This window comes from Argentina silus, assembly GCF_951799395.1.
Source record: "Argentina silus genome assembly, chromosome: 3".
Classification (NCBI taxonomy): domain Eukaryota; kingdom Metazoa; phylum Chordata; class Actinopteri; order Argentiniformes; family Argentinidae; genus Argentina; species Argentina silus.
The window spans coordinates 6,010,462-6,026,315 of NC_139657.1; the positions used below are offsets into that span (position 1 = coordinate 6,010,462).

The 15,854-nt window shown below is 43.0% G+C and overlaps 2 protein-coding genes across 3 annotated transcripts in view; both read left to right on the forward strand.

Moving 5' to 3' along the window:
* Positions 1-2,312, forward strand: part of prkd2 (protein kinase D2) — a 35,032-nt gene extending 32,720 nt beyond the window's left edge. For both annotated transcript variants that reach the window (XM_083667331.1, XM_083667332.1), the window contains one exon: positions 495-2,312. In XM_083667331.1, coding sequence (XP_083523457.1) covers positions 495-716 — 222 coding nt within the window. In that variant the 3' untranslated portion in view covers positions 717-2,312. The remainder of the gene's footprint in view (positions 1-494) is intronic.
* A 5,922-nt stretch (positions 2,313-8,234) lies between these two features.
* gpr184 (G protein-coupled receptor 184) lies at positions 8,235-15,854 on the forward strand. Its single transcript, XM_083667067.1, has 2 exons — positions 8,235-8,523; positions 13,903-15,854. The coding sequence occupies exon 2, from the start codon at positions 13,945-13,947 to the stop codon at positions 14,941-14,943; it is 999 nt and encodes a 332-aa protein (XP_083523193.1). The 5' UTR covers positions 8,235-8,523; positions 13,903-13,944; the 3' UTR covers positions 14,944-15,854.

The following is a 15,854-nucleotide window of genomic DNA, read 5'->3' on the forward strand; positions in this document are numbered from 1 at the left end:
TCAGCCACACCTATCTACAGGTACAGCATACAATATCAGCACATGACTGACATACTCATACTCCACTTATGGTTGACGCTCCAAATAAATGGATATACTGTAGAGGAAGAATGGCCTGCAACATACTGCATGGCTGTCAGTGTTCAAAACTAAACGTGTTTTAAATCTACAGTATTCAGTTCACTCACTGTCTCTATCCGCTGCCTCCTTCACCCTCCTCCTCCCTCCCTCCCTCCCTCTCTCAATCCTCCCCTCCTCCATGCCTCTCGCATCGCTCCCGCTCTCCCCCCTCCTCTGTCTCCATCCATCCATCCCTCTCTCCTCCGCTCCTCCCTCTCTCCCTCCCTCCTCCACTCCCCACCCTCCCTCTCTCTTTCCCTCACTCTCTCCCTCCATCCCCCTCCTTGCCTCACTCTCCCCCCCCCATCCTCCCTCCATCCCCCTCCTTGCCTCACTCTCCCCCCCATCCTCCCTCCCTCCCTCCCTCCATCCAGGACTACCAAGCGTGGCTGGACCTGCGGGAGCTGGAGAACAAGCTGGGTGAGCGCTACATCACCCATGAGAGCGACGACTTCCGCTGGCAGATGTTCGCCCGCGAGCACACCCTTCCCTACCCAGCCCACCTGGTGCCCCCGCCACCCGCACCCGCCTCCGACGACGAGGCCGGCGAGGACGCAGACATGCAGGGGCTCACCGAGAGGGTCAGCATCCTCTGAGACGCAGGAGTGGAGTGCAATGTGGGGGAGGGAGTGGCAGGAGAGAAGGAGGGTGGGGTGGGGGAGAGGGAGGGGGGAGGGGGGGTGGAGGGTCTGGCTTGGGTATGGCTGGGATGTGAAATGTTGGTTTTGTATCACTAGCCTTGATAAAGATCCATTTATGGGAGCAGGAGATAGAGTCAATATTTTCCACAGTTTTTTTACTGAGATCTCTAATTGTAGAACATAGCCTTGTATCGAAAGCCTCAGCCCCAAGCCAACCCAATCTCCAGCCCCCATCTTTGGCTCCTCTCATTGGTCCAGTGCATCTCTTTGACCCTTGAACTCTAGGAGCGAGAGACTGTTAGGCCACAAGGACATACTGTATACAGTATACAGTTGGTGAAATGGGATCTTTAGAATAGGTGCTGCAGTGTCTGCCCACTCAGTCTAAGCTGAAACTCGGAAAAAATAACTTATAAGCTATAACTCACATCTCTAGACATCAGGACAAAGCGTTCTATTCCCTCCCCTTCAAAACCCTCGGCTAGGAACATTGAATCCCCGCCCAAACACACTTGAAAGAGAAAAAAACGAGGAATGGAGAGGGAGGTAGAGGAGTGTTGGAGAGAAAGGGGAGGGGGGTGTAGACAGAGATGCTGAAATACTTTGAAGGAGTCACTAAAACCCACTAAGGAATGACGGCACACTCCCACTCATAAATGGATGCAACAAACCATTAGTTTTTATTTTCATTGTATGTCATGACTGGAATGTACGCTTTTTTCTGCTCCTCATCTCCACGTTGCAGACCTCTTCCCCTCTGCCAGTTACAGTGGGTTTCATGAAGATAAAAGACTCCGACCCATTGCCTGTAGGAGCTGAACTACGAGTTTGTTATGCAGCAGACCAATACCATTCTATTCAACCTGTCCTAATTGAACATTTTGAAACGGTCAGGGGGGGGTCCTGGCTGTCTTTGAAACGGTCAGGGGGGGGGGTCCCGGCTGTCTTTGAACGTCTCTCGTATCTGCTATATGCCAGGTTAGCAATGACTGGCAGTGTAATGAGGACTGTTCATGACTGCTAGACGTGCTCTTAAACCTTTTCACCAGTTCGTCAACAACTGCTTTCCACGTCTCTTTTGATAAGCAATTTGGTTGTCGTCACCGTAGTCATAGTTTTCCTGGGGGTGTTCCCCCGAAGACGTGCTCTGTTACAAGCAAAGGCAAAATGGATGTCTTGGAAACGGACATGGTTCAACACCAACGGACACTGGGGGGGAAAAGGCTAATGTTCTAGACTAGTTGCACTTGTTCTTTGAAGTACATGTAAAAGGGTGAGGGAGGAGGGAGGAGGGAGGAGGGAGCTGGGGTATGATGTATGATTTTGATTACTGACTCTCTGAACCTAGCATGTCAAAATGTTGCATGTCCATGTGAAGTTAGATTTGTCTAGAAAAAGCATAGTTACGAAGGCCTATCATGCAAATGTACAGCCTTTATATGTATGTACTGTAGTGTATGAACTGTAATGTATGTTTGGGGGAATGTATAGAAGATCCCAGCATTTATAACAGCAGTACAAACCTTGACCTAAAACATTTTTTTTCATTCATTCAGTGTGTTGTCGTCTTTAGCATAAAGATAAAGAGTCTAATTTCATGATGCATATGGACCATTCACCTCACATAACATATTCTATGCATACTGTATACACCCCTAGAGGCGTTTTATACTCTTCAGGAGAATTACTGGTTTTCCATCCCTCAGAAATCGAGAGAGAGAGAGAGAGAGAGAGAGAGAGAGAGAGAGAGAGAGAGAGAGAGAGAATTATCTGTCCCCTATAATCACCATGCATTGATTTTACACTGTCTGCAAGAGAGATGTTATTCAGTCATGACAGTGTCTATGGCTACATCATCCTATTTAGATGTCCTGCTATCTAAGAATGGCCTGTCAGACAGCTCTGACAGATACATAAGGTAAAAGAAATATTGACCAAAAACTATATTTTAAGTGAGAAGTCCTGGCTTGTCAAAACCGTGGCTGAAGTTTTGTTTTGTATCCAAACATGTCAGCCACTGTCCTATTTGTGTGTATTTTGTCAGCCTTTCCTCCAGGAGCCCAGCCGACACGGCAAATGATCAGTTACACAGTAGCTTGAATAGCAGAAGCAAAATTTCTGGTATATCGGAAAGACATCATTATTCCAGCAAAGGCACCCCTTTCAGCAATGCAATTAAGATGATATGCCTAGTTTTCACATAGAAAGTTAGAACGTTCAAGTTAGACTAGCATTAATCAAAACTACTCTGACTAGAGAAATCTTTTTTTATCTTATTTTTATGCAAATTTGTTAAGGTCCCTGCTAATTTCTGACGGTACGCTGAACTAATTGTTACAATATTCAGGGGATGTGTAGACATTGGCACGGTGAGTAGACATACGAAATGGCATACAAATCGGTGGTCAAACGGCTGAGAAATTAGCGAAGGCGTTTTGGCATTTTCAACGGTAACGAAGCCAATAACACCACACAGTGAAGATGGGAGTGAACACACACACACAATAAGAACATTGTGCCTAATGAAAGGTCCCTGGGCCCGCCGAGAGGAGAGTAGGTTGTTTTCACAACCTACTCTCCTTCAAGTGATGAGAGTGCTTTGGCAAGCTGCTTTTTTAGCAAGCACCACCATTAGTCTCTCTCTCTCTCTCTCTCTCTCTCTTTCTCTCTCTCTCTCTCTCTCTCTTTCTGAAAGGTCAAATGAGGAGAGGTTGGTAAGATAATAAAGAACTTTATGATTTAATATTGTGTAATATTGTAAAAATAATAGATACCTCATAAGAGGTAAAGGAAAAAAAAGAGGAGAAGAAAGAAGAAGACTTATAGACTTATGCCATATAGTTATGGCAGGTTATTCGAAAGGAATGAAAATAAATGTTGCGTGTGCATGAAAGGGAGTATTAAAATTAATTGGTCTCTACCAAGACTTTTAGCTGCCATGGCAACAGACTGTGTGCACTTTAGTGGCGAATTTTCGACCCTCTCTAAAGGCCTCCGTGGTCATCAGGTTGGGATTTTCTTACACACACACACACACACACACACACACACACACACACACACACACACACACACACACACACACACACACACACACTCAATCAAAAATGATTTCATTGACATTAAAGTGCAGAATGCAATACTCACATTCAATGAACCATAAAACAACAAACAATCAAACTAACCTAATGAAACATTTATAACAAACACAAATGGCATTCATAATGTACAGGACTGAAATTCCACTTTATATGTCAAGACCCATCTATTGATTTTCTTTGATTTCCTCCAGCTGGGAATATTTGTTCGCAAGTCTCTTACAGCAAAGTAATCAGTGACTCCTCTGTCATCAGTAGTCCTTTAACGTCCACGCCTCAGAGGCCAACCAGCACTCACCTCACTTCATCTGTTTACAGCTCGGCCTTCATTGTCCTAGGGCTACGGCTTTGTTGTGGCATGACACACTTAAGCAAGATGTATGTGGTTTATGGGGTAAGGGTTAGGGTCAGGGTTAGGGTTAGGTAGATAGTATCAGACAGGGCAATAGTTAGAGTTTCATTTGAGTTGTTGAAAAGTAGTCAGCAGAAAATGTCAAATTTCTCGAAAGCCAATAGCTTTGAAAGGCTGGTTTGTGTACCCGTGGTTCAGTACTGTGTCAACACGTAGGCCTACATTACCGTATAACATCCAAAGTACACTATCATTCATATGCAACGCATTTGCTTCAAGCATTTTAATTCTGAAAATGATGTGCATGTCAGGACATAGCAGGTGACAAGTTAAATCAATATCATGGAAACCCTACAAGTGAATGAGTCTACATTCATTCACTACCTATCTTCCGCCATAGACTGAAGACCCATCTCTTCAGGCTACATCTTGACAGTCCCTCCTAAAGAATTCTTCACCCCCCACTACCCCTCTGTACAGTTCATCTACTGTTAATAATAAGAAAAAAAGTAATCCTTCCTTCTTCTAGCATTGTGACTGCCAATGGCACCTGGTCCTAGCATAGATTTGTTTTCTTATGATGACTGATGTATAGATACGAAGTCACTTACTTTAGACAAATGTACTTGTAGGTCACTTTGGATAAAAGCGTCAAGTGTTAAATGCCCAAAATGTAAAATGTAATTCTGCAAAAAAAGAAAAGACAGACAAACGAAAGGTGTAGAATGTACACATGATCAACCAACCATGTGAATGTGAAGCACCTACAGCCATAGCAGGGGTATTTGACTGCAGAAGGTAGATAGGTTGTTAAGCATAGAGTCGTGATTGAACAGCTGTATTCAACAAGATTCAAGATTCAAGATTCTTTATTTGTCACGTGCATACAAGTATACAGTGAAATGCAAAAGTGACAGTGCCACAGAGTAGTGCAACAATACAATAAGTTTAAAAATAGAATAAAATAAAAATAGAAGTACTAAAAAATATACAGTATGGACAGTATAAACAATATGAACAGTATAAGCAGTAAGCAATATAAACAGCAGATGGATGATTATGTGTGTGCATATGTGTTATGATGACAGTGCGTGTGTGAGTGACTGGTGGGGTCATCGTTGATGATTCTGATGGCGTGGGGGAAGAAACTCAGCCTTAGCCTCTCTGTTCTTGCTGCATGACAGCAGTGGTCAGGGCAGCAGTGGTCAGGGCAGCAGTGGTCAGGGCAGCAGTGGTCAGGACAGCAGTGGTCAGGGCAGCAGTGGTCAGGGCAGCAGCGGTCAGGGCAGCAGCGGTCAGGGCAGCAGCGGTCAGGGCAGCAGCGGTCAGGGCAGCAGCGGTCAGGGCAGCAGTGGTCAGGGCAGTGGGCACTCGTAAGCATCAGATTCTCTCCAGACGGCCTTGTTTCATATGAGGCTAAAATCAAGTAGAATTATGGTTCTACAGGCTATCGTGTTAAAAAGTTAAGTTAAATGCCTATAGATTTGTGCTTCTATCTTTTCAGTCAGTGAGCAGGAAAGTGGATCAGAGGTGAGTTGAGGAGACATTTTAGAGAAAAAAATGTTGGCAAAAAATCTGTAATTCCTCACTATCTGTATTTTTGTGTTTCTGTGAATTGCCTCAGTTTTTCCAGGTAGGCGGTGACTGTCAGACTGTAGGATTACGACGAGTAAGTCAAGGTAGTTTCACTATTTTTGACAATGGAAATTTCCCTTTTTCGAATCGCTACGAGCGTGCCCATTTTAGATCAGCATACGACTGTAACCATGGCAGTCACAAGACAGTGGTAGGCTGGCTCAGTCTCTGACACTTAAAAGTTGCCCACAAAGGATATGAAAACAACAGTTTTTTGTCAACCTAGACAGGACGCACTGTATACAGTGCAAAAAACCCTCATCTTTTATCTTGTTTCTGAAAAGAGACAACCAATCTAAAACCAAAGGAAATTATGGTTCATATATCTTCATATTTCCTTTGTGGGCAACTGTTAAGCCTAACTCAGGGCCTACTCTGACCGTATTGTGCTGGGGCTAATTATCAATTAATACATTTCAGTGTATGATAATTTTTTTAAATGTGAGGTAACAGCATTTTCATAATGTCTAGACCCACTCACTACCATCACTGATGCTATTTATTACTATTATTGTATTGGTCACTTTACCTTACACGTACTGCCTATTGTGTTATGATTGTATTTTTATTGTTTCCTCCCCATATTTGCACTGTTGAGAGGAAGCTTGCAAAGTAAGCATTTCATTGTACAGTTTACCCTGTGCATACTGTATGAACAAACTCTGACTTGACTTGTTGAAGAGTGGATTAAGGCTGTTAGGATGGAAAGCAGCCCGGCCGTGACTGTTTGGACCCCTTTTCTGTTTATTTATCAGTTTTAAGTTCAAGTACACCTTCATAAACTCACTGTGTGAGCTAGGCCTGTTTATTTGAAGTTTATTCATTTCATGTTAACACTTTGTTGAATAAATACACCAGCAAGCCTGAGAATTACTCTCTGCCTCGCTGTGTTAAGCCTCTATAATTATCTCTCATCACTGCCCACCTTGCTGCCAAACCCTACGCCCTGCTACTACACAAATGTAATGGTGACTAATGATTCTTACTAAATGTAGTTATGACATGCAAATACAGTTTTATTCATTCATTCATACAGACACACATCAAGCTCAAGGTTTATAAATCACATCTTTGGAGTAGATTACGACATATGTACAACATGTTGACGTACGTACAAGATCTGTGTGTACCCACACTGTACAAACGAGGCCCCTGGCTCGGATAGTGGACAACTGTCGTGGAATTCTCATGGCATTTCTGCCCAAATTTAGGCATCATCATGGCCTCTTGGCTGTCATAGACTGTTACAGACTGTTACAGACAGAAAACAGGCATCATTATAAATGATCTACTTTTGCCAGACTCAGTCAACGGGCAGGATGGGAGATCAGAGGTGGATCGAGGAGTCATGCTGCATTCTTCCCTATCTGTGTTGTTGTGTATTTATCTCTCTCTCCCTCTCCATCTCCCTGTTGATGCCTCTCTTCTGGCCAGTTTATCCTCTATTTGTATCTCATCGTACTTTGCATTTGACCTCCCATCTGAATCATATCACCCTCTCCCCATTATATCCATTCACCAACAACAACTTTCATGTTGCCTCCTCATTACCATCATGAGAAACTACTGTATATATGTTATGAAAAGCCACAAGTTCTTGAAACAGCTGCTGAGAGACATACAGGTGCATTGGAGGACATAAGCAAACACACATAATAGATACTGTAAATGTTTACTCTGAAAGGAGCTTACTGTAATAGTGTGGGGTCATACAGGATGTTCATCTCCAGAGGGAAAAATCACAGATTCATTTACGCTGTCATAAACAAAACCTCCTCGTCCTCCTTCTGTACTAATGGATAGAATGCTCTCCTGATCACATGACTTCCAAGAACGGTACGCCCCACGCAACCGGGTACGGGGATGAACAGGGCGTTGGCTCATCCTAATGTAAATCAAGCTGTTGCAGTTTAGCTCTGGTTTCTGGTCTGGTTGATGTGTCTATCTGTCTCAGACTCAGGAAAGTACCATTAAGTTAGAGAGTTTGTGAATCATAAACCCAGGGGTGTGATCTGTATCTGCGTGCACGTGCTGCTACTGCTGCTGCCTCTGTCTAGAGGGAAATAACTACTGTGGTCAGCCTGCGTCTGTGTGTTTCCATTTGCTCAATCTTGTTTCGCCGGGGAATTTGTGACTGTGATTGTGATTCATGATTCAGAAAACATTTCTTTATTTGGATTATTCAAATCTGTATCCCAGTCTAGCCTAGTCTTCTTTCCCCACCCACTAAGTGATACTTCCAAGATACATGTTCTGCTGCGTGCTGTTGAAAACCTCCCTCCTCCTCTTCCTCCTCCCCCTTAAACACCCCTCTTCCCTCTCTTGAATCTCACTTATTCTCTCTTTCAGTTGGCCGACTGGTTGACATCTGGACTTGCAGTGAGCATGCGACTGCTAAGGGCAGTCCATTTCTGAACAAAGAGAAAGTGTGGTCTGAAACCCTGATCCTGTTTGTTACCACTGAGTATTTATAACTGCTGAGGTTCCAGCGCTCTTCTTCCTGGCATCATGGGGGACCAAGTGGTCTGGCAGCAGCTCAGGGGCTCTGAAGTTTCTCTTCAGACAGTCTGGATGGAACTGTTCTGAGACTGAGGATTCTGGAAAGAGGCCCACATTCTTGACCCACTTTTGGAGAAACACCCCTTGATCCCAAAGCAGACTCCCTACAACTGACAAGGTGAGGCCTTTGTGAAACTATGCGAAGAGGTACAATAACAGGGAATGACAGAAGTGTTGATGATAAAATAGTCAAACCTTTGTTTAACCCCCTCTCCTCGCACAGGAGTTATGAAATGTCCTGAAAGTTTGTAGAGTATTACTATGTTCTATAAAGATGCTACAATGAAATGTTAACGTAATGTTCGTGAAGTACTTTTTCCTAAGATGACCGCAAAACAGGGGAGATGACCAGCCTGTGGCAATATGAGTCACTCAACTAAATGATTAGACTTGAATGGCGTTGGTTCGCTGCCACTGCCAGTGACTAATTTTCAGAGGTTTGTCCTTGCTTTTAGTCCACATAAAAATGAAACCCCACAGGTGCTTTTAGTTATTCAAGAACAGTTTGTGGATTCTCAGAAATGAGGAGAGGTACTGCTGATGAGAAAAACATGGATATTTTCAGGGATGTGCTGTGGGGTGAGTTATGGTGTTATGTAGCGATCTAGAGGGGTGGGAAACAAAACTATCCTCAACTTGTGGACGAGTTTCCTTTTTCACGATACTGGGTGACCCTAAGGTCAAGCCGTTCAGTGGTTAGATATGTTCAGATATCTTCAACATAGGGCACGGTGAGTGTGGTAAGATGTATCACATGTATTGAGTCAATTCACAAAGCAGTGGTCTTCAAATGGCTCATGTGAATGGTTTCAATGAACAATCCTGGAGAATCCGTAACTCACACTTCTGAGAGGTATTTAATTTGTTCAATTTCAATGTACTGTGACAACGGTTCTAGCTGCACTTGGTTGAAGAAGAAACACACCCAAACTCTCAGGGAGTTAACCGTAGAGGTGCATCGACCTGGTGTGTTGACAGGGGAATCTTGGCAGAGGGGAATGTTTGGCAGATAGCCCTCCCTATGAGGAAAGGGCACAGCTTTGCGTAGTCATATTTATAAATAATAATGAGGCATTGCGATAGCACAAGCTAGCATAAACAAGTACATTCTTCAAATCCAAGGTAAGAGAACAGACCAAAGCTTTCCCCACAAGACGGGACCTCCAGTATACGGTATGTTTGGCAGTAATGCATGTATAAATCAATACAACAAAACTAAGTTAGATATTTTCAGTTATCAGTGGCTGAAAAAGACAGGAAATTCAGCTCAATTCAATTGAGCACTGTACTTTAAATTCTGACCTATACACTGACAGGGTTTTTCAGCACACTCAGTTTTGACTGCTGCTACAGTAGCTTTGTTGAGCTACTATACTTTAAACCACATCCATGCAGCACTGGGCCTGTTGTTCACACTTCCTCTCAAACAGCCTAAGATTAACCACTACTCCATTACAGTATGCTATAATTCAGGCCATTCACTCCTTCACTCGTCTCCTTCAGATATTTCCATGGTATTTAAGGGGTAGTGGTAAGTGGTAGTGAAAACCAGTTCTGAAAAGTTTTGGCACACACCGATACGTGAAAAGAGGAAACGAAAGCTTCAACAGAAGCACCACAATGACAGTTGGTGACCGGTACATGTGCATTTTGTCAGAATTATGAAGAATTATGAAGAGACCCTTGTTTGTCACTATTTGGAGAAGAGTTTATGTATTTTCAATGAGTCACTCTATGTTTTTGGCCAGGATTCTATGGAACATTAGTAATAAAGACCAAACTATTCATTGTTCCCTTTTTACTGAGAGGAAATTTGTAATTACTCACCCAGCAGACTAACAATCTGTTTGTCTGCCTTTGAGGTAGGTCAAATGAATAGTTCCACTGGAAGTCCCCTTGATCAAACATTTTTAGAAATGTTTTCACTAACAAGCAGTTAGTTGTCTTCACTAACAAGCACACACACACCCCCAACCACCCACCTCCCCCACACACACAACATTGGATTCCTGTAACTACGTTACTGTTAATACATATATACTGCTAGACTGCATTGCCTATACAGCTCATATGCTGCTTACACTGTTCATACTGCATCCTATTTATTCTGCTTATAATGCTACTGCTAATTCATATACAGCTTACACTGCACTACTTATACTATACTGCACTACTATACTGCTCATATACTGCACTACTATACTGCTCATATACTGCACTACTTATACTATACTGCATTACTATACTGCTCATATACTGCACTACTTATACTATACTGCACTACTATACTGCTCATATACTGCACTACTTATATTATACTGCATTACTATACTGCTCATATACTGCACTACCTGTATATACTGTTGGCGTGGACATTATGTGGACTAAAAGCAAGGCAGCATCCAGCTTCCAAATGACACTAACAACATTAGTGTGCTGGTAGAGGTATACAAGATATGCCATTACTGTAAGCACTTTCTGTTTTAGCACACAGACAACATCCAAGCCTGAGTTGGAGAATGGAACTGAAAAAAAAATCATAGAATCTCAATAAAGAAATGTTCAAGAACTTCAAAAACCTGTTGAGAATTTTTCTGAGAACAATATCTCTCAGGCCACTTCCTGCCCCAATTGAACTGAAAAATAATTCAGTCAATAAGTCTCTCAATGTTTTTGTTTGTATTATAGGGATACAACAAGAGAGCATGTAAGTCGTGAAAACAGGATTTTTCTTAAATTAATGATAAGATTCAATGGAACGGATTTACAGTAAAAGGAGAATATCCTATGAATTAGTTCCATACTGCTTAAAAGTTGAACATTTTCTTTTCACATTTTTTTTATTGTGACTTTTATTGATGATGTTTGTTCCCTATGACATTTGACAGGCCACTTGCAATGAACGTGTGCTTACTTCCTGTAAAGTAAACACATGTTGTGAGTGTAAAAGTGAAAATTGAAAGTGAGTGTAAGTTCCTTTATTCACAGGGAAGTGTGTTCAGGATAGTTTAAGACTAAACCAATTTGCAAAGAAAATATGTCAGGGTCTAATTCAGGTGTAGTTTGATGCACCTATGTAGCAATGCTGAAGGTTTAATCTTACTTACTTTTACTTACGCTGGGACCACATATACTGAAAAATGTATGCACTCACTGCAATGTAAGTCGCTTTGAAAAAAAGTGTCAGCTAAATGGCATATATTATTATTATTATTATTATTATTATTATTATTATTATTATTATTATTATTATTATTATTATTATATATTCTATTATTACTTTCAGGTAACGGCAGAGGGATGTGTTCCCAACAAATTACACAGAGGAATTCAAGGTTTACAAGCGTGCCGATATAGTCTACAGGACTGCTACATGTTTTGCCCAGGAAATCAATAGCACACATGCTGTATTTCTAGACTACATCAATACACGAATAAATATTTCCACATAGGGCACCATGCTATGTTATTTAGGCTGTGTGATATATTTTTTTCCGTAGAGACTATTATTCATTGTGTAGGGTGATAATGGAATTGTTTTGTACGCAACACATGTAGGTTCATTTGGACTCTGACATCCGTGATCTGTTATTCTTTGAAATCGTAACTCTTGCGATGCACTCATACACAACTCCACTGTTAGGAATGTGCTAATTATAAATATTATATTAGGTTTGGCTACAGCTCAAACTTGTCATCTGGGAAAACAGAAAACACCTGCTATGAACGCTGTTCGTAGCAAGCATGTATTCCCCAATAAGCCCAACAGGCCGACAAATCCACATTAATCCCTTTTGAATTAATTGATTGATAACCATTCCTGCCTTATGCCAAGTTAAGACATCCAGTAAACCTGGCTTATGTTGTATGGTACACCTTTATTAGGCAACACACAGCACTTCATGCAAATCAAGGGAACATTTCTTGATTGGACGGTCACGCACAGAATAATTGTAGTATATGGTGCGCACTCCAAAGTACTGTAGACAACCAAAACCTTTGACCCTTCCTCAACGCAAACTAGATCCACTTGGACAAGGGTGTCTGTCATTGAATTCAGCAAACACTGGAACAATGTTTGTTCGATTTAACTAATCTCAAGGCCTTATCTTTGTTGCAAGTGGTGCACATCTATTGCCAAGGCCATAAAGGCACCATGACATTACAGTAAATCTCGACATATCTCATGAAGCCCCCAATATTACTCTTCTTATCCCAACACCATATAACTGTGTCTGCCTCTGTCGTTATGCACTTAAACTGGCATGAACTCTTTGTGCTTTTGTCCCGCCATCAATAGATGAAATTGTCACCCCAGCTCCTGGTAATCCAATTGTAGCGATTGACTCTGGCGCCTGTATTGCATCACAATAAGATGCAAATGCAGTCCCAACAAATGACAAATTCTGCGCTGTGCTAGATTGTCAGTTTGAAAATCATGTGGCGCAATAAGCATGGCAAATTTAGCCGCAATTATCTGACGGTGGCATTAACATAAGGTAATGTCTTGAGTTAGGAGACCGAGGCGATATGTTTTCATGGCTCATTTAGCAGAAAATCACAAGGTCCCGATCTCTATGGAACATCATGAGTATAAATCCAGACTCATGAGGGTTAAGACACCTAAGGCCAAAATCAATGTCACATCTTTCCCCATGAAAATGTTCAAAGTGTGAGGGTTTCACTCTGATTTGGCTATAGTCAGTCCTGCTACAATAAAGCTGAACTTGGTATTGCACTGTATATGACAGCAACATGACTAAAGCACTTGGACCCACTCTGAGAGACACATATTTCCATTGAAATCCCATTAAGGAGCTCAAATAGGATTCCATTTTGTGGCTGTGGAGTGGGTAGCCAAATGATTTCATCTTTTTGACACAGACTATGTGTTTGGAGTAAAGTGAGATATTTGAGCTTCATATTGTAAAGTTTTATAGCTATTGAGGGATATGTTTAACTGACTTTTCAAAACGGTTCGGGATTTGTTGGTATTTACCCACCAAGGAAGAAACCTTGAGAGAAACTGCTGAACAGTAAACTAATGTGGAATGTAGAATGTGGTGTGGTGCAAGAGTTCAGGAGTCCACAGTGAAAGGCAGCTTTATGATGGAACCCGGGTGGGGCGGCAAGGACCAGGATAGAGTATACTCAGCCTGGACTATTTCAGGAACTGGAGTCTAGTTTTGAGGGGCTCAGAGGCCGTTGGAAAGATAAGCAGAAAGAGAACAACACAAGATTAGAGGCTGTTGCAAACTGAAAAACGGATACATTAAACAGTAGGAGAGAATCAGCATAAAGCAAGGCCCCGGCACATCTAAGGTACATCTAAAGGACAAGGCAAGCGCCCGCTTACACCGCGTCCACTCTGTCATGGGACGGCCTGCCAGAGGGACATCAGGGGGCCAGCAGCATCAACTTGTTGTTTGTTTTTAGATTTGTTTCAATTGATACAAATACTGATACTTGATCAAATACGTTTCTTTTGAAATTTCAGGTTAACCACCTCTGCTGGACTAACAAAAACCTGCCTGCAAAGATGAACTCGACTACAAACAGAACTTGCGTCAAAATCAGCATGTCGGTAATCAGCGACCTCCTGATGGGCATCTACATCCTGGCATTTATCTTCGGCTTGGCCTTTAACCTCTTGACCCTAGGCCCCATCTGGCAGCAGATGCGCAGCAAGAATGTTCTCGGGGTCTTCCTCCTCCACCTGTCCATCTCCGACTTGCTCTACATCTTCACCATGCCCTTGTGGATCAACTACTACCACAACGACCACAATTGGAAGCTGGGCGCTGTCTCCTGCAGCGTGGCTGGCTTCTTCTACTACTCCAACATGTACATCAGCATCTGTCTGCTGTGCTGCATCTCTGTGGACCGCTGCCTGGCTGTCACACGTCCTCTGAGGTCCAAGGCCCTCCGGAGCTCCCGGTATGCTTGGGTCATGTGCGTGTCTGTCACTGTCCTGGTGGTGGCGGTACACATCCTGGTGCTGATCAAGGACAACCGGGCCGATGCGCACGATGAGGTGAGCGACCGCTGTTACGAGACCTACCCTCTCCCGGGGCCCGTGGCTATGTTCAATCTGCTGCGGGTGGGCATATTTTTCCTGCTTCCCCTGCTGGTGCTGGGGGTTTGCTACTGGAAGATCCTGAGGGAGGTGGGGCGGAGTGTGGGGCTGGGCCAGCAGGCCAAGAGGAAGGTCCGCCTCCTCTCCTTCGGGGTGATTGGGATCTTCTCTGTCTGTTTCGCCCCTTACCACGTCCTCCTGCTAGTGCGCTCCTTGGCCTACTATCTGAAGGACAACGAGAGCTACTGTCAGTTTGAGGAGACCATCCACTTCCCATTCTCCTGCACGCTGGCCTTGACGAGTCTCAACAGCGTGGTGGACCCTGTGCTGTACGTGCTGGTCAGTAACGGGATGAGGGAGGATCTGAAGCTGTCCTGCTGGGGGAACAAGCGGGGGCAGAAGGGGGAGACCAGGTGTCCCCTCACTGCCTACAGCAATAAGACACACACCACTCTCATCTGAGGACAGTGCATGTCTGTACATTATTGAATCTGTACATATCTCTCTCAAGGAATGGCTTTTGCATGTACATTTAAACAAGGAAGTGCATGTGAGTGTTCGTCCATCCTTTGACATGTTATGATTCATAACATGGTGTTCATATCAGCCTACTTTCATGTACAATCAGATTGTGATTAATATGTAGAAAGAAAAGGACTGCTGCCGTTGTCAATATCCTGCTGTTTGCAGAGGAGGGATTTGTGGTCTTTAATTCGTGTGTCCTACCAATGTCTTCTACCCACGCTGGCATGGAAAAGCTTTTCAAGGACTGCCTCTTCTGGGTGTGTATTGCAGTATTGCTGTGTTTGAAGAGCACTTGAATATCCTTGGACCTACCACAGGTTGTTGTTGATGTGCTTGGCTATTCCATAACGTCTTATATGCTGGTGTAAGAGGAGGATGCGTGTGGTTGAGCAACCAACACTTATTAAATCTATTACCACGGCGGTGGGAACCAGCACACTGTTGCACGCACCGGCCTACAAATACCTGTTAGTGATGAAGTACAAGGTTCTACCGGCAACTAACACACCTAAAGCAAGAGCAGTAAGAATACCACAGTATATCTCTGGCCCAAACGGCATAGACCTGGTTTCAAAGAACAATTGTGCCTCCTTGGTTATTTCAGTATTCATCCAGACACTGTATGCATCCCTATTTGAGATGGTATTAATCCAGTATTTATTAAGAAACTATGTGAATTAAAAAAATAAATTCAGCACCTGTACCTGGTACTAATGGAACATAGTGGTACTTAAGTGTCAATGAATCGAAAAGAAGCAGTGAGTGTAATACTGAATAAATGCTTACCATGAAAGCATTTGTACATTTGTTGACCAAATAAACAGATGGAAAGCTACACACATTGTAAT